General features: G+C 39.4%; 1 protein-coding gene across 4 annotated transcripts in view; it reads right to left on the bottom strand.

Moving 5' to 3' along the window:
• LOC105457395 overlaps window positions 1-22,908 on the bottom strand; it is a 48,442-nt gene that overhangs the window by 21,103 nt on the left and 4,431 nt on the right. For all 4 annotated transcript variants that reach the window (XM_011702034.1, XM_011702033.1, XM_011702035.1 and 1 more), the window contains exon 3: window positions 22,200-22,439. In XM_011702034.1, the coding sequence (XP_011700336.1) occupies window positions 22,200-22,439 (240 nt within the window). The remainder of the gene's footprint in view (window positions 1-22,199; window positions 22,440-22,908) is intronic.

The following is a 22,908-nucleotide window of genomic DNA, read 5'->3' as shown; positions in this document are numbered from 1 at the left end:
ATGTTGTTTGCGAGAAATAAAGTATCGGTTAGATTTATTAAAGACTAAGATAGGTTGTATATATCGGCAGATTAATCGAAACTCTTCGTAAGTTATCCAAATCCGTATTGGTAACGGGAGGAGCTATCCGATCGCTACGTACAAATCAATTCAATATACGAACGGTTTTTATCGCGCGGCGTAATCAGTTTTATTGGTGTGCTGCCTCTGGCTGGCACGAGATAAATATTTACGAGGCGTCGCGGTGCGCAGAAACGTCGGTCTCGTAACTCACGGCGTCTCGAAGAGCGACCTTCTTCCAGTTGGTTCGCATGCTCGTGTAAATAATGGATTTACAGCCCTTTTACGGCGTCTCCATATGCCCGGGGAAACCGGTTGACGCGAGCGAGCGCCGCATCGATAATGGTGCTGTAAATCAACGAAAATCTCCCTAAAGATCGACCGATACTCTGTCCCTCCCCCTTCCTCGCCTGCTCCTCTCCTCTTCCCCGCCAGTGACATGGAAACAGCTTCTTTTGCGAGCGCTGGGAAAAACGGGGCGGTAAACCACCCCAGGACACACGAAGGGTGGAAACGCGTCAGCCTTCGCCATCTTGCGAAGCTTGCAGGAAACTCATGACACCCCCGCTTGCGAAAGCTCTGTACAGATGTCGGCACAAATATTATTTTGCTCGGGGGTGGAAATGTCATTATTCGTAAGACTTTCACGCAAAAGCCTCGCAAATCAATACGCTCAGCTCGAGCCCGCGAAAGTCCGCCATCTTTAATCATCTCCAGCCAAGTAACGTTCTTTTGTTTCTTTTTTCAATTCCATTAAATTATATAACATCAATCCCTTGTTTTCCAGCAGGGCATCAGCCAACTTTGCAGGTTGTTGATTCTGTTGTTGCCATTAAAATAATTTAAAATTGTAACCGCGGTAATAATAAAAGAAAAAAAATTAATTAATTTTTACGTTTCACTTAACTAAATGAAACAAAAGATTTGCAATTTAATTTTAAATATTTTAATAGCATTAGATGATAATCAATTTTAGAAAGTTTGATGAAACAGATATAAGTTTATAAAAGTAAGAATTTCAAGATTATTTATATATCCCGAGATATGTATGTGTATGTGTGTCAGAGAGAGAATTGTGTCTATATTCATGTGAGTTATTTTTCCATCACTCTGTACTTCCAGCTTTTCAACGAAATCCCTGGCTGGTATCACCAGCCATCTTCGGTCGCAAGCGACGGGAATTCCCGCAGTCCCGGTAAAGCGGTATATTCGTCTCGCTCGCGCAAAGTGCGGAGTCGTGTCGGGAATTTTTTGCGAAGCGGCCGTTTCGCAAAATCGCGCGAGCTGCCGACTGAACGCCGGAAATTGGAAGAACGACGGAACATGTACCGACCGCGAGCCTCTCCGCTTTCTTTCGCTTTATCCCCGAGGCAAACCTGAGAAGCTTCTTGGCTACCACCTTGTTACGCTTAATTTCAATATATCTCAGATCTACTTGTACGACATGGAGCATTGCAGTATCATAAATGTTTTATTATTTTATTGTAATTATATAAATGTATTTATTAAATGTTTCTACACAATTCGATTATTAAAAATAATTTTTAAAGATTAATTTAAAAATAATTCATTTATAATTTTGAGTAACATATACAAACAAAGTAAAATAATTATCTCTACATGAATCTTCTATTTTCATTAATCACTTCTACCTTGCTATAAGTTTACTAAGAATACAAAAACGGGAGGAATTTATTTATTACAAAACACTACCTTCTTTTCTTGTTACAAACGGATTATTAGGATTTATCGGCTACAGTCTTTTTTTCTGCATAGAATACGTTTTTTCCCTTATCTGTCGTGCCCTCTGTCTCTCTTAGAAATCTCAGATGCTGCAAAATCCGAGTTTATACCATCGTGCCTAATCCGTAGAGCGATCGAGTTGTTAAATCCTGTGATTAGTGGGATTTCGCGCTCTTTCTGGCTTTTCGAGGAGACCACGGTACCGTGAGAGATCCGAGTGTTCGATACCGATAGTGCGGTGTTGTAGATACATGGTTTGGCAAAGCCTTCCATTATCGTGGACGACGTTATTCAATCCGTAGTACACGTATTCCAATGTACACGCGAAGCGTCTGGAGCAGATAGGATGACGGAACGGTGACCCTCTCACGTGTGCTACTCTCCATAAACGTGCACGTTTATCGACCGCCCGTAATGTATTCGACTGGAAAATTCGAAATCACTCTTTCTTTTTCTTCTCTAAATCTATCGGGACCAGCGACATTTTATAAATTATGCCTAGAGCACACTTTAGACGATCTATAATTCACGTCAAATTTCACGATAGATTTTTAATTTATAATTTTATGTATCATATATCTCGATATAAATTCATATAATATTCTATATTTTATATATAGATATATGTATTTGTATTTTTCAAAATTTTTTTTTGTATTACAACGAAACGCATAAAAGTATAAATAGAATTCTATCCTGAATCCCCACACAAATTATGGATTATCTAGAAAAAGCTTTTTGCAGTAAAAATTTAAAGTTGGTATTTTAGTAGTAGGTAGTATATTTTTTATGAATAGCTGATCTTTATATAAAAGACTGAATTTAATTATATTGAATTAAAGATGTCGATTTTTATTACAGTGAGATGCTAATAGAGAGGACGAAAGACCAGTCAATTATATCCTTTTTATCTAAAATAGTATTTTTGGACAATTTTTTATATTATTGTGTAACAAAATTACGTTCACATATTGTCTAACAGAATATTTCGAACTTTCTGACATCATGTTCCATTATTTCGTTCTTTAAATCTTAGAAAAGTGAGAAGGGAACTTGAAAGGAATCTTGTTAGTTTCCATGTTTTTGCTTTGCTGCAATGATTCGGACTTGTTTTCGCAAGATATTCTACTTCTAGCAGTCTTGAGACGAAATTCGCCATCTGCTTGGACGATAGCGGTACACTCGTCGACATCTTTGCGAACAATAGCACTGATGGGAAAATAAGCAAAAGAAATATTTACGGTCACCCGCGGCGTTCATCGAAAGATGCGGAAAAAGATGGAAAAAGGAAAAATGTGTACGATTTGCTGCATTCCTTTCATGAGTTCCTTTCCTTTTCCTTGTTTATTCCATTTTCGATTCTTCCAGTCCCCATTTTATCATGTCTTCGTTTCGGAATTGTACGCCGGCTACAATATAACCGCTTATTTCAGTGGCGAACATCTTCCACTGTCCGCCAGATGCAATTTCTGGAAGCTGCATATAAGGAATAAACATCTTCGGACACGTTCAGCTGCTGCTTTTTAGCGCGTGTACGATTACCTCGAGCGAGCTTAACATTGCATTCTCGAAAATTGGGGGAAAGTCCAGAGTGCATTTCAAGAAAGAATCAACCGAGACTGACACAGGTAATTAAATTGACGTCGAATAATTTTGCCAATTTTAATGCTGGATTTAATTAACGCTGGAGTATTTGGAAGATTTAGAGTAGAAAAAGATTGAAAGTTCTCAGTCACATGGGCATTAGAAATTGAAAAAGTTTGATTAAATTAGAGCGTAATAAATATGTCACCCATGCCTCAGATCGCATTAATTCTCTTAGCTGTTCTCATTATGAAAAGAGACGCGCGAGAATTGCGTTAGCCGTCTTATTTCAAGCCGTTGACTGTTCCTTCTATCAATGTCTAAAGAGTAATGGTAGCAGTCGTTTTCCAGGATGCGGAACATCCTCGGCATCTGGTCCGACGCCATAGTCCAGGGATTGAAGTAACGAGAAAACATCTATAAAGACGTCCGCGTCTCTCTTCCTTCAAGGTATAACACAACAGCGATTGTATTTCTTCGAAGATTCATGTGACGTTACGACATGAGGTAAAATATTACATAGGTGCATCTTTTCACATGCTGTAGTGTGAATACGATTATCTTAATTTCTCGCGATTAAAATAATCGTATTCAACAAACGCGGCAGCATTAAAAAAAAAACAATACTTATCTCTGATTAGTATTTACACATCACAAACGCCATAATTTCCGCAAGCTCATAAACGCTTATATTTACGATATAAACAAATTATGCGCACAATGTGAGATGTGGAAAAGAAGAAATCTAGAGGCATTTCCATGGCGCCCATTAGTATTCGTTTTAAGTCGCGGTCACACCGCGTAGCGTGACTTTTTCTTCCTCCGGGCCAGAAAGCTTTTAAGCTCCGCTTTAAAAAGGACAGTCCGGTTATCGTGGTGCGCGTAAATATGTCTAGACGCGAGGTAGAACCTGCCCGTTTCCTGTCCGCCACGCAGGATAAGCCGCGCGCGACTCCCTGGGCTAGGTTCCGCGGGATAAGTCCTGCGAGTCCCTACGCTTCATGCATTTAAACGCGTTCTCTAAAAGCTTTATTGCATTTAATAACGCGATACCCGTAACGCTTCGCTTTCCGCTGGAAACGCGATTAGCTCGAATTTCTATTATCAATAATGGTCTTTTATTATTCAAGAATTTATCTGCATTTGCTGCCCAGTAATGCGGTATTGACCCCAACGGAGATTAATTTCGGTTTTCATCTTTAATGCCCGTACGTTTGAAACGTACGTTAACATGGCCTACTTTTCTCTTCAAAGGAATATAATGAAAATTAAAGGAGATGTAAAAATGCGAATTTTTTCGAATATTTGAACATGTCATCCGCGAGGTTTTATTTTAACTTTGAATAGCTGAAAGCTTCTAAATTTCCATTGTAAAAGCTTTGAAATATTTTTACAAAAAGAATTTTAATATAACCTGTATTTATTCAGTTGAATAAAATGTACTATTAAATGTAATCATATTTTTATAGGAAAGAAATTAACTATTTTAATTAGACTTTGCGGCTAATTTTTTACTTTACTGTGCTGGTTGCATTCATCTTGCAAATACGTCCATTTTTTATTAAATTTATGTGGCTGCATGTAAATCTTTTCCTCTTTGTATACATCTACATATATATACTTAGAATTATTCATTAAAATACAGAAATCTATCATGACTTTACAAAACATTACAATTTTGATTTGTAGTAGTTATGAAGTTCCCTCGACACATTATAATTCAGCTTTGCAATAATCATGAAGTTCCCGGGTAACATTACAATTTCGATTTGCAATAATGATGAAGCTTCCCTCAAAATCAAGCAAGTTCGGTTGGAAATGTGGCCGTCCAAATCTAACTCCTCCGATCGTTACTGCATACCTGCCACAGGTCGCAGTTTACCCCACGGGCTACGCACATAATTTATCGCGGAGGAGAGCCGGTGGTGGGGATGATGGGAGGGCGGGAGGGGGGAAGGGGTTGCGACCGGAGAGTTGGCAATTCGAAACGGGAGAGAGAGGTTGTATTACCCTCCCCGTGTCCCCGCTGTTTGTATTTCTACTGCGGCGAATGTAGCGTTGCCTCGAGCGTCGTTTTCCGAAATTACGACACGATACCGTTACATCCGCTTGAGCGATGTACCGCGGCACGTCAATCGTTATACATTCTCCACTATAATCGATCGACCTCACTTCCGGTCAAATACATCACCCGTCTAGACGCCACGGAAGCAACCGCCGTGAATCCGCTGTGGTTTTTACTAGCGGTTGTCTGTGTGAAAATTCGTGTTCCCCGATGTTCGATATTGCGCTTTTAATGTTTTGTATATTTAGAATCCTGGTATATTTTTTGTTTTTTTTTCGAATGTAAAATAATCTTGGCAATTTTTACATCATTGAATTCGTAATCTTTGTAAAATTTTGATCAATCCTATATTATCCTACTATTTGCCAATTTCTAACTGTAAACTCCTTTCTCTCCGTATCTTATAAGAAAAATTTGACAAATTAAAAATTTTTTAAATCTAAAACAGAAATGTATATATACAAATAATTGCATAGCTATTTTGTTTGACTAGAAAAATTTACTAGAAAAAATCCACGGTCTCTTCAAAAAGAATCCAGATTTTCATATTTTTAATATTACTCTGAAACTATAGGAGATCCTTTTTAAAGAGATGTTTTCACCATTAGAGGCGTTTTTTGCCAAAACAAAAATAATAGCTGCGTGGCTATATTATTCCACGATTGTGATTTATTTTTGAAAATTTAAAATTTTTCTTGAATTACCAAATCTTTCTAAGCGACGTGATTTACAGCAAATTACTGGCATTCCATTATCATGATCAGAACTCACTTCTAAAAAGGCTCTCATTTTCGCGTATTACACTTTACATTTAATGCTATGCATAACTCCCGAGTTGCATCTCGTATATGCATATTGCTGTATCTCGGGGCATTCCGTAGAGATTCCTCGCACTCGGGGCTCGTCACGGGTATCGCGCGCATTCCTCGCACAAAAGTCGTTACATCGTTACGCCCTCGCATTCAGCTTCGCGTATTTCCCTTTTTCCCCTTGCGCAGCGCGTTTCCCTCCGGCCATTTACGTTTACTCATAGTCGAGTTGTGCGCTGGAGCGTGCCGACTCGACTCTACTGTGCTACACCACGCAGATATTGGTGCGTCTGGATTTTGGGGTTCTCTTGGATTTTGAGCGTCGAGGCTTTCGCTTCGCGGGAGTTTAAGACTTCTTTGATTTCTTCCGGAGCTTTTCATATCTTACCTACGAAACTTTTTATACCTTAAGAATACTTCTTCTATATATATACACCAAGTTAGTAGGATTTTTCAAATTATTATATAGTTTTCAAAAAATACGTAAATGTAAAAAAAATTACTACTTATAAGATAATAATAAAAATATTGATATTTTTGGAATGCAAGTTTTCTTTTCTTTTTTATGCTTTTAACATATTTAATCATTTATTTCCATTATTTTAGATACCTTGACTTTTGATCTGTGAAATTGGAGATTATCTGCGCTTTAGATCGTTTCGAAATTGGAATTTGATCTCTGCCGTAACATAATATAAACCAACGTAAACTAACCGAACCTAACTGTGCGTGAGGTGAGGCAAAGCGAGGTATGAATCCGCGTGTTTCCGGGGTCACTGGTTTTCCAATTAACACGGTCAAAAATGCATATCGATTTGTCGCTGGCAGGTTGTGCGCTTGGCCTGAGGCCATTATAAATGAGGGCATTATGACTTTTTATCGCGTCGCTGCTGGTTCCAGATTCCGACGATTATATCTCAAAATGCCTCATCGAAATGTATGAAATATCGCACGGATACCGTGGCGGTAGCGATCAATGGCCCCGTGGCAAAAGGCGTCGCGATATATCACGCAAAATATGTTAAACCGTCGTACGCCACGTATTGTGTCTGTGCTCCATTCATCAGGAACGACTGCAATGAAAAATTCCGAAACGTAAATTCGGAGCGACTATTATCATTTACCACACATCGCGGTCCGGCATACCCGTGATTCCGAAATTTTGCTTTGCGATATTGTGCCTTTGAAATCGCACTTTGATATCGCTATATATATATATGTATACATCGATTGTGTATCTAAACCGCATTAATGCGGACAACACTTTGGTAAACTGAAATAAACGTATTCCGAAAATGATTGCGGAAGTCTAAAATAATCTCTTGCTCGTACCACAGGAAATCAAAGTGCAAAATGGTCCAACTGTACTGTAAATGATTCGAACCGTGAAACTTGAAACGGACAAATACTACTTTTCTCAAAATGCATGACAGTTGACTTATATATCTATATAGTTTCTCGGACAATTGCTTCAATTATCGCAGATGAATGCGGCATTAAAAATACAATCTTCCTCGGAACAGGCTGCATGCAAAGAGGGCCTGTACGACTGTACAAGGAAAATTGCAGATGTCGAATTTACAGTACAATACGCCAGGTATTCCAGTATTCTGAGGTTAAATGCATTCTTGAAGAAAACACCCGTAAATTGTTCGCGTGGGAGGCTAGCGCGGAAACGCGTTAAGAGGTTCTCGGTTGAGAAGTCGGTGACTCCATTGCCCTTAGTGGATAATTGAACGCCGAGGTGAGAGACGCGTGCTGAAAAAGAATAGGGGGCCCTCCTTTTGTACCTCCTGGCAAAAGCGGAGGTTTGTGTGCAGGTGTTTGTGAGCCCTCGCCTTCCGCAATCTTTGCCAGCGCGCCGCGCCGCCCGTCTCTTCAGGGAGCATCGGGGGCCAACTTAATTTACAGATGGATTCAGAAAGCCGTGAGATATCGAGAGAAAATAATTAAATAAAGCACGGCTACTCTCTCGCGCTGACTGAAAATACTCTCTAAGTAATGGATACCCTGCGCCGCGTTTCAATCATTGCGCCGCGCTGGTAGTGGTTTTAAACCGTTGTTTAGCTTTATCTCACAATCAGTTGCGAAGACTGAGATTAAACCTATTGTGGTTTATACAATGTCTAATGTTTGCCTGTTTAAAGACAATGCACAATTCTGAATAGCAGAGAATATTCAAAATGCTAAAACTCAATAAAAATTATAAGTACTATAGAAGTTAAATTAACGGTATATTATAATTATTATTTTTAATATTCGTACTATTCAAAATCAATACTATTGTTAATTATTAAAATAGTTATAAAAAGAATTAATTAAAATAATTAAATTATATAGATCCAAGAGATGTATAATTTTATTTGCTTAAACTATATTTATGTATAAACACAAATAATCAACTACAATAATAAACAATAATTATCACAGTCTACCAATGATAATTTATTATCGCCAAGTTACGTTTCGTGCATTTTGCTGTGTTTACAGCGACGGAAATGCTGAAAGTAATATGTAAAATGACAGAAAAAATATGGGGAAGAGAATGGACGTTCAGATCATGATTTGTTCCGGGAAAATGTGAAGTTACGGACAGTCTGCGGCGAGTGTGATTGCTTTCATCCATCTTCATAATTCGAACGAGCAGCATCATCGAGGAGCCAATCCCATTCCGGTCCATTATCTCTATTTAACTATTTCGACCGCGCGTCGTATCCAGGATGTATAGATGACCGCTCGGCATTTTTACGACGGCGAACTACCCTTACATTGGCGCCGTCTTGGTATTTGCCCCTCGAAAGTTCAGATATTTAGAACACTGGACCTTTGAAACTTGTAGCCATTAGAACTTTCAAACTTCGAAACTTTGAATCTTTGGAAATTTCAATCTGCGAAACTTTAGTACTTTGGATAGTTGGAATTGTTAACCTTTAGTAGAATTTGTGAGGCTTTGGATATCTGTGATATGTGTCTTAAATCTCACTTTAAGCGATTTCGATACATCTTGGCCTTTGTGTCGTTTAATTATAATATTTAATTTCAAATATTCTCCAATTTTTTTAGATTGTCCACACATTATATATTTCTCATTAATTCTCAAATATTATTAATTGTTTGTCAATTATCTGGAAAGCTCTGGACAACTGACGTATTATCAAATAATTTTAATTTTTATTTATTTAAAAGTGTTGACATTAACCGCATGAAACAGCAGAAAGGACCAACAATAGAATTTTCTTGAAACAAGATTGTTTATCGAAGCTACGCCAATGGACAGCTTAGATTTTCGACGAGCGAGCGCCATCGCTAGTGTCCGCGCCATTCGAGTATGATGCTACTACTGTTGTGCGGCATATCTGACTGCACTTCAGTCGGCTGCAATCTGCTGAGTGGCATGCACATGTAACATTCATCCCACGGTTGGCTCTTGCCGCGCCGCGCCGCGCTGCTGTCCGCGTGGTATTATGGAACTGACCCGGTCATGGAAACACATCGGCCTTACTGCCCGCCATTGTGCGAACCATGTTAAGAGGACTTACGATGTCCTGTTACATGCCGGAATCTCCACCGCGAGTGCCACGATTATCTGCCGTCTCAATCGATTAACCGCGCGACCGAGTTCCTTTGTTGTACCGGGAAAGACACTGCCATCTAAACGCGTGAATAACGTTTACCTCAAACATTTCAAAAGCCATTCACACTTTGGATATTCGATTTAACTAGAAATGCCTTTACAACATTTTCTCGAATTTTTATTATAGTTTCAGTGAAACACGCTGATTCCTTTTAAGTATATGAATTCCTTAAATTTTTCTTAAAAGTTTAAGGTTTTAGAGCTACAAATTCCGAAGAAATTTTCAATAATCTATTTCTTTCTACGAATGATTAAAGAATAATATTAATGTTTTTAAATTGTTAAGAATTTAAAGAAACATTTAGAAACATTTACATTACTATCGCACAATCTCGAAAACTCTATAATGGCGAAATAGGCAATTTTATAATATTTTCCTAAAAGCTAAGCTCTCAGACAATAATTACCTCAACGACATCGCTATCATAATACCGTTTAAAGCAATCTATGAAGCATCGCTCTCGTATTTTCATCTACCTCGTTGCCTGTAATTTTCATCCACTGAATCGCGCTCTCTGACAATCCCCTGCTATCCTGGGCGTGTAATCCCGGCGAGAGACTCACTCGGAAGATTAAGACGGACGTCGTTTACAACCTACATTGAAATGCGTAATTTAATGCGGGTTAAGTGAAGTTTAAACCATGGTCAACCTGGAAAACGGTTTGTGTCACTTCCATCAGCTAATTGAAGATAATACGTCGAGATCAACGGAGCAGTCCGCGAACGTATCCGCATCCCACGCGACGAGCATCGGCAAAATAATGTGTTTGCGTCGAACAGCTATTTCCGGCCGGGAAATAAATATTTTAATGACATCCCGGCTGTCGCTGGTTCCTACAAGGAATGAAATATGAACGCTTGCTGCGCTATCGGTCACAAAAGAGTGGAATCGGATTAAATGACGCCGTCGCCGTTGGCCTGCTGTCACTTAAAAGCAGCTTTTCATATTTGACATTCAATATCGCAGCAATTGCAGATATTATATTGCAATATTGCTACGATGGTTTTATAATAAAAATATACAGCAGCATAATTACATTTGTGACAACTCTGTGTTCTTATTTGTCACTCATGTATACGCGGCAGTAAAAGGCAAACGAAAAAATGTTTACGCAAGAGGAAATTAAAAAATCTAATAATTAAAACAAGAATTCTAAGCTGTCTAAAAAATCAAATATTTAAGGAGATGAATTGTAAAGTATATGGATACTGAAAATATCTAAAATAGAATCTTATAATGATTCGAAGAATAAGGCTACAAATTGCCAAGTTCAGACAAAGAGGGGAACTACAAATTAAGAATTCCAAGACGCAGAAATTCTAGAAATCAAAGCCAAAATCACGCACGAAGAATTCAAAACGCCAGAACTGGCGTCTGACGTTATAATTCAAGGTGATAAAAATTCCAATGTTGTCGGCAAGAATCCAACTTTTTTAGGACCCCGTTGAAACCTCGTTAGCTTCCTCGACGATTCTCCGCGACGATTTCTGACACGACGTGACCATTTTTGAACGCGATATATTCCGCTTGTAGGAATTTCGTCAAAATAAACGCGGGGGCGTGGCAAGCGCAGGCAGAGCGCGTATCGATTCTCGGCGAGCGATACGTTTCGAACGTACGTGTTAAACAAGCACTTCCAGAATGCGATAAATAAAATTTGTGGAGCCGCGGAAGATTTTATCGAGCGGAGCGGAGTTCACTTCGAGCGGAGCTCTCGACCGCTATCGGGAGGGTGGGAGGAATACGGAAGCTGGTGGTGGACGAGGAAGGGTGAGAAGGATTGTTAGAGGGGCTGGTGGAGAAGCGATGGGGGGATGCACACTGTTAGTAAAATAATAGGAACTTTATCTGGAAGAGTCTAGGAGCTCCCACGGAAACAATTATACGGGAAGACGGGGGCTCGAAAGGTACGACCCAGACGAAGCGAGAGGGCGATATTTATATTCATTAGAATGTAAGAAGTCGGGCAGGGTGCAGTTAGTCCGGTCTACTTGCAGCTTGGAGATGCTTAATGGGAGTTGCGCCCGCTGCACGATACCCATTGCGGCCATCTTGCAACTAGAAAAGTGTTGGCCTCCCGTTTACGGCCGCGTTCATAATTCCTGATGTGCTTCCGCGATAAACTACCCCCGACCTCGTTAGGAATCGGCCGCGCCTTTCCCCCAGGGAAATATTAAAAAACGTCTCTTCATTTTTCTTCGCTTAATGAAATCGTGAACAAAATATGGCGAACAATCGAATCCGAAGCCTTTAACGAATTCTACTGTTAAAGAAAGCTGTGCGCGACCGTATATGTTTGTACTGTTAATATGTTGATGTTATGTCCGTTAAATACGGTCTGTATCGTAAACAGACACCACATTAATTAGGTTGCAAAAGAGCTCGCTAATTCCAACATCAATATTCCATATTCATCGCTTCAAAATGCACTTCAATAATACTCGCATAAAATGATTTGCACAAACCAAATCATATAAAGTTAATTGGATAAAATAATCTGTATAAAACAAGCAGTATAAAATCCAATAATTCGTATTAGTACACCAACTTGTATTTTTTTTTGCACAGTTCTAGTAATCTGTATTTTATAAGTTAATTTTTCTAATCAAGTAAGATATTTCGTAATCTATTCTCCTTCAATAATTGTGCAATTGCAAAATAATTTTGGATTAGTGTATGCAAGTCTTTCCAAAAATCAGTGAGAGGTGAGAACGGTGAGATCAGGTGCAATCAATTCAGAAATTGAGATTGTGATATTGGATACAGTCGTATACTCGCGCAGTCCCAGCATCAGCTATATATCAGCATTTTTCTCTTATCGGCTCTTCTCTCCCAAACATGAAACCTGATAATATCATCATGCATTATTAGTTTCGAGGACGTCTAAAGAGGAAGCCGATAAGTTAACGTTCACGAATTTGTTGCCGTAACTTTCAAGATCCGTTCTAAAGCGTTCCGATAACTTTTCCATTATGCTGATACGTGAAGAGTGGCTTCGGGATGCCGGGTGAGCTGAGTGCTAGCTTTATTGTCAGTCAAAGGCAAAAGCCACCCGGTAAAATAACGTGCAGGTGAACTCGCGACTTTGCTATGCCAAAACTTGCGTAACCTATCGGTTACGGTAATCCTACGAAAGAACATCAGCCGTATCAGCTTCGAGATAAAGCCTCAAACATGTTTGAGACTCTGACAACTAAAGTTTATGCGCAATCAATATCAGTAACATGAGTAAGCGTTAATAAGTAAAAAGAAAAAGAAATAAAGAATTGCAAAAACATCCGCGCGTTCAATCTATTTCAAAAATAACGAGAACAGTGACGATATACTATAATGCTGCACTTTAAGAGAAGATGTATAATATATATATAACTTGGAAAAAAATTAAAACCTTTTAGAGAGTAGTAAAAATGTCAGAATTTAGAAATTTATATAAAGAATCATACGTTCTGAAATTTAAGCGTCCAATATTTCAGGTTAAAAAGTTTGAAACTCGTGCGGGAAACTAGACTTAAAGCCTAATCGTATCTTGAAAAATGTGGGTATTCAAGTTTAGAATAAGTGTCCCGTAAGAAAAGGCGACTACAAAATGCCTGGCGTATACTTCTTGCCGGCGTAATACATCTTGCGGGACATTGCGGTATTTTGCGAACTCTCTTCTAGAGTCTGAGAATTCCATTAAATCTTCCTCAGCATATTAGCGATTCGCAAAAATCCATTTTGGGGAAAAGCGACTCCGCCCAGGACATCTCGTGCTACAATTGCTTCGCTTATCTTGGACGAAAACTTAGCAGCTGCGTCTTCTTGCGGTGGTGGAGGCTGGGGTGAGGGTAGGGTGATGAGGGCAACGCGGGGGTAAAGCGACCGATGGTTTACAAATCGCAGCGAATCGATGGGGATCGGTTTGTAATGCGCTATTTCATGAAACGACCGAGCGACTCATCCGCTGTAAATTCATGAAGCATCGATTTGTCTCACCGATGCGAGAGAGCGGGAGGTAGGCAGGAGGGAAGGGAAGGGGGTGGCAGCGTCGCGGCGGCAGCTTCGTGTTTTCGTGCCCGTGCAAACGTACGGAAATAGTCGAAGACGTTTTCCCTCGCGAATGAGAAGCATCGCTTCGAGAAGATCGATGAAGCTACGTTTCTTTGCGAGAGTCATCCGTTTCAATAAACACGCATAAAATGATTGTAGAGGATCAGAATGCAAATGAAAATAGCGTAGAGGGAAAGTTAGAAATAACGTGGAAATATCGTGAAGAAGAAACGAGCAGAATACTAAAATAGCGTTAAAGGAAAAAATATTGAAAATCTTCGAGGTGCGCAATGAGTTAAAATCTAAAAAATGAAAGAAGAATGGAATTGTTCAATTACATACGAAACGTGTAATTTCCGATTAATAGCAAGCAATAAACATTGGTGAACAAATAAATGACATGGAAGTAAATCTTGACAAATGACGCGGTGGCCCATGAAGTTTTTCCGTAATCCGTGATTATCGCCGACGAATCGCTTCCATTTATTAGCGTCATAAACGACTCCAGCCGTTTCTAGAAACTCGTCCAATTAAATGCTCTAATACCTCTAACAAGCACAAAATCATTGCAATCGTTCCAATTAAATCCCTTGATATCTGGCAAACTCTATCACATTGGATAGAAAGTTAATACAAATATAAATCCAACAATGATCATTTTAAAACGGAGTATGACGTTTTTCTTACTGCAAGCATAAATTCAATTCTTTTTTTTGCTGCTCTTATGGTTAAAGTAACGTAAAATATGTTTTGTAATGAAACATTTTTTATATTCTAAATATTCGTCGGACAAAGAAAAGTCGGCGAGTCTATTTTTCATAGTCATAGATGATGATTTCAATTTTGAAGCATTTTCTCTACACGTCGACTAGTAAATGCCAGCATCATCATTCAAGCTATTAGAATTTGCTGCTTCACGAAGTTCCTCGTTAGTGCACTTATGGATTCCGTCCAAAATACAATAAATTTTTCGCTGTTTATTTTTCTTCCTCCTTTTTTTTCCTTTTTCTTCTTTTCTTATTCCGCGAGTTCTTTCTCAAAAGCGGGATTGCATGGAGTGGACTTCCGATATTAACAGTCGACAGTAATCGGAGTCAGGGCTTCCCGCCGCCACCGAGTCCTCTCGTGAGCATCCGGCGAAGTCACTGGCGAATGCCTTACTGCATCCCACAAGCCGCGGGTTTAGCCACTTAATATGGAAGGAAAGCGGTGCGCCATGCGCCGCTTGCTCATCCCCTATCTACTTGGGGGGAGCAGACGCCATCGAAGCGGACAGTAACATATCGGCCGTGCATGCCACGGATTTCGGTTCATCATTATGTAAGTCTCGAATCACGCCGCCATCCCTCTCCCCTCCTCCCCATTCCTCGCGACCCTCGTTCGAAGAACCTTCCGGGCGACCCGCATGAATATCCGTCTATTCAGCCGATTATGTTTAGCCGCGGTTAGGTTTCCACGTTGCCCAGATACCGCGCGAGGAATCGAACGTGATCCATGTGTTAATGAACTACTCAAACCGAGATTCCATTATATCCCCTAGAATCGCTGTACGAATCGAACGCGCTAAGTTAGAATTTGTGGATTACTTGTTGCGAATCGCCAATTGATTCTTACATTTGTCCTGTTCGCTTGAGAGATTTAGAATTTACGAGGAAGCTTACAGGAAGCTATAAAGAAGAAAACTTACCGAATGATCGCAATCACGATTGATTGTTACAATTGAGATTGCAGGTCACCGCCTCCATGCAGGCATGAAGAATCGACGCGAGCGTGTGGTTATTAGGTAGTTTTTACATTTATTGCCTAGATATAAAAAGTTTCTTCCCCTCTGGAAACAATCCAGTGATCTGGAAAGAATTATTTGTTTCCACGGGAGAAACTTTCTTCATCCGACGATGTTAGTTGTTCAATTATCGCGTATGAAAAGGAAGAAAAAGATAATGTTTTCGTTTCGAAACGTGTCGAAATGTCGATTATTGCTCCGGGGTGAAAAGCAATAACCAACGTGTGGCAAAAACAAACGAGATTTTCCGATGCTATATATAAAATTTGTCTAATGGTTTGGAGCGACCGCTATTTCTCCGTTTTCCTCTATTTTCAGCGTGATACCTCCTCCTCTCTCTCTCTCTCTCTCTTTCTTTCTCTCTCTCTTTCTCTCTCCCTTTCTCGCTCATTTCGGTCGACCTTTCTTTCCTTTTTCTTCTTCCTTCTTTATATCTCCCCTCCATCGTCCAGAGCTCTTTCAACTTGCGCGCGGTCGCCGTTTCCTTTCGGCGCAGAGTTTGAAAGAACTTAAAATAAACGGTGTGCTCTCGTTGCGACGGCTGCAACTTTCGCTTCAGACGATACTTTCCGCTGTTTCTCGTCATTGTTGTTGCCGGTAAGTCGGATCTTTGTTTCCCATGTATTGAAGGGGCTGTCGACTGCCGCCGGTCTGCTTACGCGGTTTTAATAGGTCCTCGAGATTACGAAAAGCGGTAAAAGCGAATAATGGATATTAATGACTTACATTAAAACAATTTGACGGAGTTCAGCAGACGCTTATTTCTTCGAATTAATTTCTGAGGGAGAGGATTAACGTAGAACTGTACACGTCTAGAATTCAAGACACTTTAGATTCAAGACATCTAGTATTCGATGCAGTTAACGTTCAACAAATGTAGTTTCTAAAAGCGCCGGAATGCGAATAAGCCAATTCTCGAAGAGTTCCTGAATACAAGACATCTCAAAGGAAGGATTTACGAGTTTCCACCACGTCTTTTAAGATATTCAAAATTAAAGAATTTTGAAAAAAATAAAAACAATTATTCAAATCATTTGAAATTGTTGTTTCATGATTTTTACAGTTATTAGCTTCTCTTTTTAATCCTATTTTGTTAGGTTTCTTATCCTATAAGAAATTGATGCACTTTGAAATTTCCACGCACATTTTGAACTTATCGTCTCTCTGCCCTATATAAATAAATGATGTATGTGATGCGATGCCGGTTAAACGGAAGTAGCAATAAAGAGACGAAGAGAGACTGACTGGGGCAACTTTTGCGACACGAGCCATTAGACGCAGCCTTTGAGGAGGACGAGCATGTATTTCGCGAAACTCGAGAACATGACGGAAACGCACGGTTTCGCTTTCTGACGTAACAAAGCCAATTTCTTTGGGGCGTTACTCGTAACGTTGTTAACGGGTCGAACTTCCCGGTGATCTGAACTTTTTTCCGAGAACGTTGATTGTCACTGGTAGACTTTTTCCCCCGGATCCCACGGTATCTTATTTTATCGAAGTTTTACCCTAATGAGGCGACGATGTACTGACAAATTTTTTTTATCAATCAGTCTTTGAAACTTCGATGGTAATATCGATAAAAATGATAAGAGCATCAAAGAATGTCTATCGTCATTGAAGCTAAACAGGATGATAAAATGAGCTTAACGTGTTTCATTTCGCTGATAGCATCTCTCTTTCACCGAAGTTTTACGAAAAAAAAGAAAATCCAACTAGAAAGTTTTAAAGGAAACCGTGCTGTGTAAGCGGTCACCGACTCCTTTCAACCGATTAAGAGCTCCTGCCATCTTTTGTTAGATGCTTTCGGTGAGCTTGAAATTCTGCAGGCTTCTTACATTTTGGAACCTCAGCTACGCGAATTCTCGATCACTGAAACTAAATATCTTGGATCTTTAGATTTACAAAATATTTTTAATACGCGTGATTCTCATAAAATTTCAAATATTTGATTTTAATAAATAATAGAAGATACAATAGTAAAAGGTGTAATAATAGAAGTTATGAAGTTAATCTGCTTTAGAGTTATTCTTTTACTTTTTTTTACTGTAAATAGAATAACAAATATTATCAACAAATTGATACATGTATATAAGATTATATGTTAAGGATTAAGGACACAAGTACCTATTTATATATAATTTTCAATTTTAATAATTTCAACTTTGATTAATTTATGACAAAATATTCAACGCTCATGACTTTGTACGATGCTAATCATCCCTCATTTATTTTCCCTCCTCTCCGCCTTCATAAACGCCGAGAGCGGCGTCATCGAGGGGCCACCGTTATCCCGGATTTATGGTACCTTCACCACGAGAGGTGGAAAAATCGGCCCCACGCGGCCCGGCTCCGACGTTTTAATTTGAAACCGCTCGCGGCGCGGTTGGTAAACAAAACTTATTCCCGGCGCATTTCGGCTGGCGAACATGCGCGAAAAGCCGCGGTCGGGCGATGAAAGATGTGCCGAGACTGCGAATAAATCGGAACCGTCCGGTCGCGGGTTGCTCCACGTATAAGATATATTCACTCGTTTAAATATTGAAAATTTCACGAGAGTATGTAAATGTTGAAATATTTTTTTCCAAGAATAAATAAATGATATCTGTGAGGTGGACAGTAAATATTCCCAATAATCATTATACGATTCGACATATATTATTTCTTTGATTACATAACGTTATAATTTAAAATTGTGAATAAATATCATTACAAATAACTAATGAAAGAAATGGCCGATTTGGAAACAAAAAGTTAGTTGAAGAGTTTACTGAAGAGAGTTACTGGATTGAATTTTATTTACATACGATAGAGAAGAATTTTGTATATTCTTTTCTACAATTAGTTTATAGCATTATGACGGTTTATGTACTAAAGTTCAATAATATGAACTACGCTTTCTCTCCTTTATTTTTAAGGAATCTGCTGCTCATGGATATACATGAGAGAGAGAAAGAGAGAGAGAAAGAGAGAGGGGGGGGGACGGAAAAAGTATATGCATTTGAGTGTGAGAAAGCAGATGAGAATGAAGGCGAAAAATACGAAGCAGGAGGGAAGGGGATTGGCTTTCAGCGATCGTAACCCCTGCGGCGCTGTAAAATATCGGAAAATTCATTAATGCTCGATCTACGGTGCACAGTCGAATAAATCTCGCCGGAGGGCGAGATTTACAGAGGCGGAGGGAAGCAATATGGCGACGTACCGAATATGCGCCGACCGTAAGGAGAATCTCAAATGCTAGCTTTCTCACCTCGATATTCAGATTCGAATCTGCGAGCAGACAATCCAAAGAGGATCGGAATCGCAGGGAAGCAAGAGTTTGAAGGATCAAGGATTATCTTTACATGACGAAACAGAGAATAGTAAATTCGCCATTGAGTTCAATCGACACTTGATCTTACGTCGGGATGTATATCTAGACGGAAAGAGCAACTCTAAAAGGAATTAAACATTACTCATCATTTCAGAGGATTTCAGAAGTTATTTGCCATCCATTAATTTGCATTCAAAGAGACATCATAAGAATTCCTTCTAAGGATTCGCTCCCTCGAAACGCAAATTCATATAGCGTTCGCGGAATAAATAATTTTTACGTTTACTTACGCGTCCCAAGCGATATTCCATGCTTACAAAAATGTGTGAATATGTGAAGAAATAGCTATACAAAACTCTCATTTAGCTTTTCATTATTTATATAGTTATGTCAGTTTTTAATTTAAGTCATCTCAATAATTTACGTACTTAATAAAATCAAGAAAAATTTAGTACTTTATACCAAACAAATTGACCAATTGCTTTCGTTTTCTTTTTTTATCTCAACGATAGTACAATAAAATGTACAATAAAACAGCTTAATTTTAGCCTAATAACGTGATAAAGTTCATGAATAGCATGTCGTTAGAGGTTGGCTTAGGTGAAATTAACAAGCGAGAATCACTTCACATTCGGGAGTGAAGTATGTGTATATGAATGCATCGTCGATATAATTGTAGGTATTTTGATGGGGCACTAAGCCGAAAGTGCTGCAAGTACGTGAGCTCTTCTGCCTCCTCCCACCCTTCCATGCTCTTTCCTTTCTTGGATAAAGCACGATGGAAGAGAAATTGGTCTCGTTGGAACCGTAGAACGACAAGGCGGTACAAAGGCACCGTGTTGGCTCTGGCGACTTTCTCGAGTGCCACTCGTGTGCACGTTTTCCTCTCCGGCTTCACTCAACCCCGAAAGCAGAGTTCCAACCGAGGTGGGTAGTCATCAACGCACGTTTTATCCCAAATCCGACATATCTTTCGCAGGATGGTAATTCCGCGACGCGTAATAGTAATTCCGTGTTCGCGGCTTCTCCCTTAATGCATTCGTTAATGAATTAAGCTGGTTGAAATAGAAACAAAATTAAAACATCCACCGAATTTTCCGACGAAAATTTTCGCGTCGCTCTCTGAGAGAGGAAACCTGATGACTCTAACGTGTCACATTGTTTGAACTATTCTGTGCTAGAAAATGTAATTAACACTGTGAATATTTTCTTTAATTTCAGATAGAAAAATGAAAAAAGTATTGCGAAACTAATAGATTTTAATCCATCAAAATACGAAGCATTCATAAAGTTTCGAGGACTTTAGAACGCTGTAATATCAAGTTTATATTATAAATCTATATCCTTTTATTTTTTGCAGTGTTGATTCGCAATCTTAATTTTGCGAGAGACAGCGAGAGAATACCGCAATTGCAGTAATTGCGGGTGTCCTTGATATCCAGAGCTTGCTTTAAGGGGTTAATGCCTACCGAGAAAACGTTGAGAAAATCCAATGCTGCTTATCGTGTTTATCTGAAGAGATAAGAAGTGCTCTTCAAACAGTGATAAAAAGATTAACCTATTTCCACATTAAAAGGAGGACATGGATGGAGAAGATATGTCACATTCTCGCACAAGTTAGTTTATAAGCGAATTATATCGTATCGGATTATACGGATCGGAGATTGTATCTAAAACAATTTCAACACAAAAGTTGAATTGAAAACGTGAGAGATCTAAGAACGCGATTTAACCATGCAAATCTTTCCTGTTAACTTAAAATATTTGAATTAAAAGAAGTTTACGATAGCTAAAATTTAAAATTGAGAATGTTGGACCGTCAACATTTAACCTCGGCCAATTTGGCTCTTTTCTCCTTCATTACTTGTTAAACGAATATAGAAGCTATTTACCTTACGAGAAAAAAATCAATAATATCAACTTCATCAGTAATATCAATTTTTTACCGTACCTAAGTCTTTATAATGGTTTCAATAATCCACATGAAACGTGGGAAAATTCTACAATGATTGCGAAAGATGGGATGATTTGATTCGAAATCATATTCCGTCACGGAAATGCAATAGAAAAAAAAATTTTCGGCTCATGGCGTACGTATCGCGGCGTGAAACAAACGGGTTGACGTGGCGCGATGGTGCGGTTTTTGCGAGTGATACTCCCCGTAGCAGGCCACGCCGAAAGCCCCCGCCGGTCAATTCGATTTGGAATTCTTGCAGATATTTCCATACGCTCGTAAATGGGCACGGCGACGCGAGTTTTAACCCACTCGTAGGGTCGACAACAATATTGTAAAACGGTGAATACGCGCACATTGACGGAAGGGGCGACCGAGTGAGCGAGCGAGCGAGCGAGACCGGGCGACGGAATGAATATATACGGACGTGGCGAATGAATTTATAACACGCACGCGAAAACCGAGCCCAACGTGACCGTTCCTTCCACCGTGACGCCAACCCCGTAAATCGATGGCAGCTGTTTTACGCAGTTGACCGTGCGGAAAAGCTCGTTGCAGAGCCGAATGCACCCGCATAATCGCGAGCCCGCGCGAGACGGGACGGTCGATCCCGATCCCTCTACTTTTTTCCTCGCAAGTTGGATATTTCATGTTTCGTTTGCTGTTAGCCAGGAAAATCCGAGGAAAGTTTCAATTCAATGCCAGATGCTTTCATCATTCTGTCGAAGAATTATTCCGCGCGCGGTTCGTCTGGGCTTCAAATATACGAGGATCATCGCGTTAAATTATGTACAGAGTATAAACTACTTCGTTTATTTGCTTTTAAATTCTGTACTCTCACGATGAATGATGTAAATAGAAATTTTTCTCCAATTTTTCCTTTACATTTAAATTATTAAAGCCGAGAATATTCGTTCGTAATTTAAGACAAACTTAACGCTTGACTTTAATATAAGCTATATTAGAAACGGTTATTAAATTAAGGTGAACGTCTTCTGGATTATTTCTTCCAGCTCAAAATAGTCTAAGTTAAAATTAGGAAAAGTTGGCTAAATCGCGAGATCTTAGGTTCCTTCAATTCAATCGTACGTCAGAAATGGATGAGTTTAAGTTGCTTCTTGACGTATCCGGACCTTATAGATTGGATCTAGTTTCGAATCGGTATCAATGCCGACAACTTTCGCGCAGCAATACAACTCCTACTTCCCGTAACCATTCGCACTCACCTTCGGTCTGATGAGGAGCGTAGATGTTGAGGTACAGACAGTCCTCGCTCTGGTTCCTCAGATAAGGCAAGAGCCTCTCCAGATACTCGTACCTGTCCGGATTTACTTCCTCTCCAAGATTTGGCAAGACTTGCGGGCAAACTGGAGCGAATTCCTGCGACTCCCGCTTCCCCCACGGTTGCGGTGAGCGAGGCGGAGAAAATCTCCAAGATCCCACGGGAGGCTCCGCGTAAGGAACTCCTAAAACACAGGGGAGGAGACTGCCTTGCACACTGCACATTATCCTGGTTCTTAGATTTATGGTGTAATACTAAACTAATACAGTAACTGACATTTCTATTACAGGACAAATGTGTTTGAAGAAGCTATTCGCCGGATTGTTATTGGAGCGTTAAACGTATTTTTGAAAAAAGGATTCCATTCACGTCACGCTGCTAACTTCGTTTCTAATTAAGCTGAATATCGTCTCTGAATATCAGTTGTGAAATTGAATTATAATTAAATTCCAATTTAATTTTATTTAACGCAATTAAACATCAATTCCGATTAAAATTCTATTTGACCCCGATTCTGGCTTTAAATTTATTCAAATTTCGTAATCGATTTCTCTCTCTCTCTTTCTCTCTCTCTCTCTCTCTCTTTTCCCCTCTCCTCCCATTGATTCTTTTTAATTCATACAATTATCTTTACAAGGTTAGTTATCTTAACA

The sequence above is a fragment of the Wasmannia auropunctata genome, unplaced genomic scaffold (genome assembly GCF_000956235.1).
Source record: "Wasmannia auropunctata unplaced genomic scaffold, wasmannia.A_1.0 LD335244.1, whole genome shotgun sequence".
In the NCBI taxonomy this organism is placed as follows: domain Eukaryota; kingdom Metazoa; phylum Arthropoda; class Insecta; order Hymenoptera; family Formicidae; genus Wasmannia; species Wasmannia auropunctata.
Note: the sequence above shows the minus strand (reverse complement) of the source record. Positions and strands in the feature narration are given on the sequence as shown.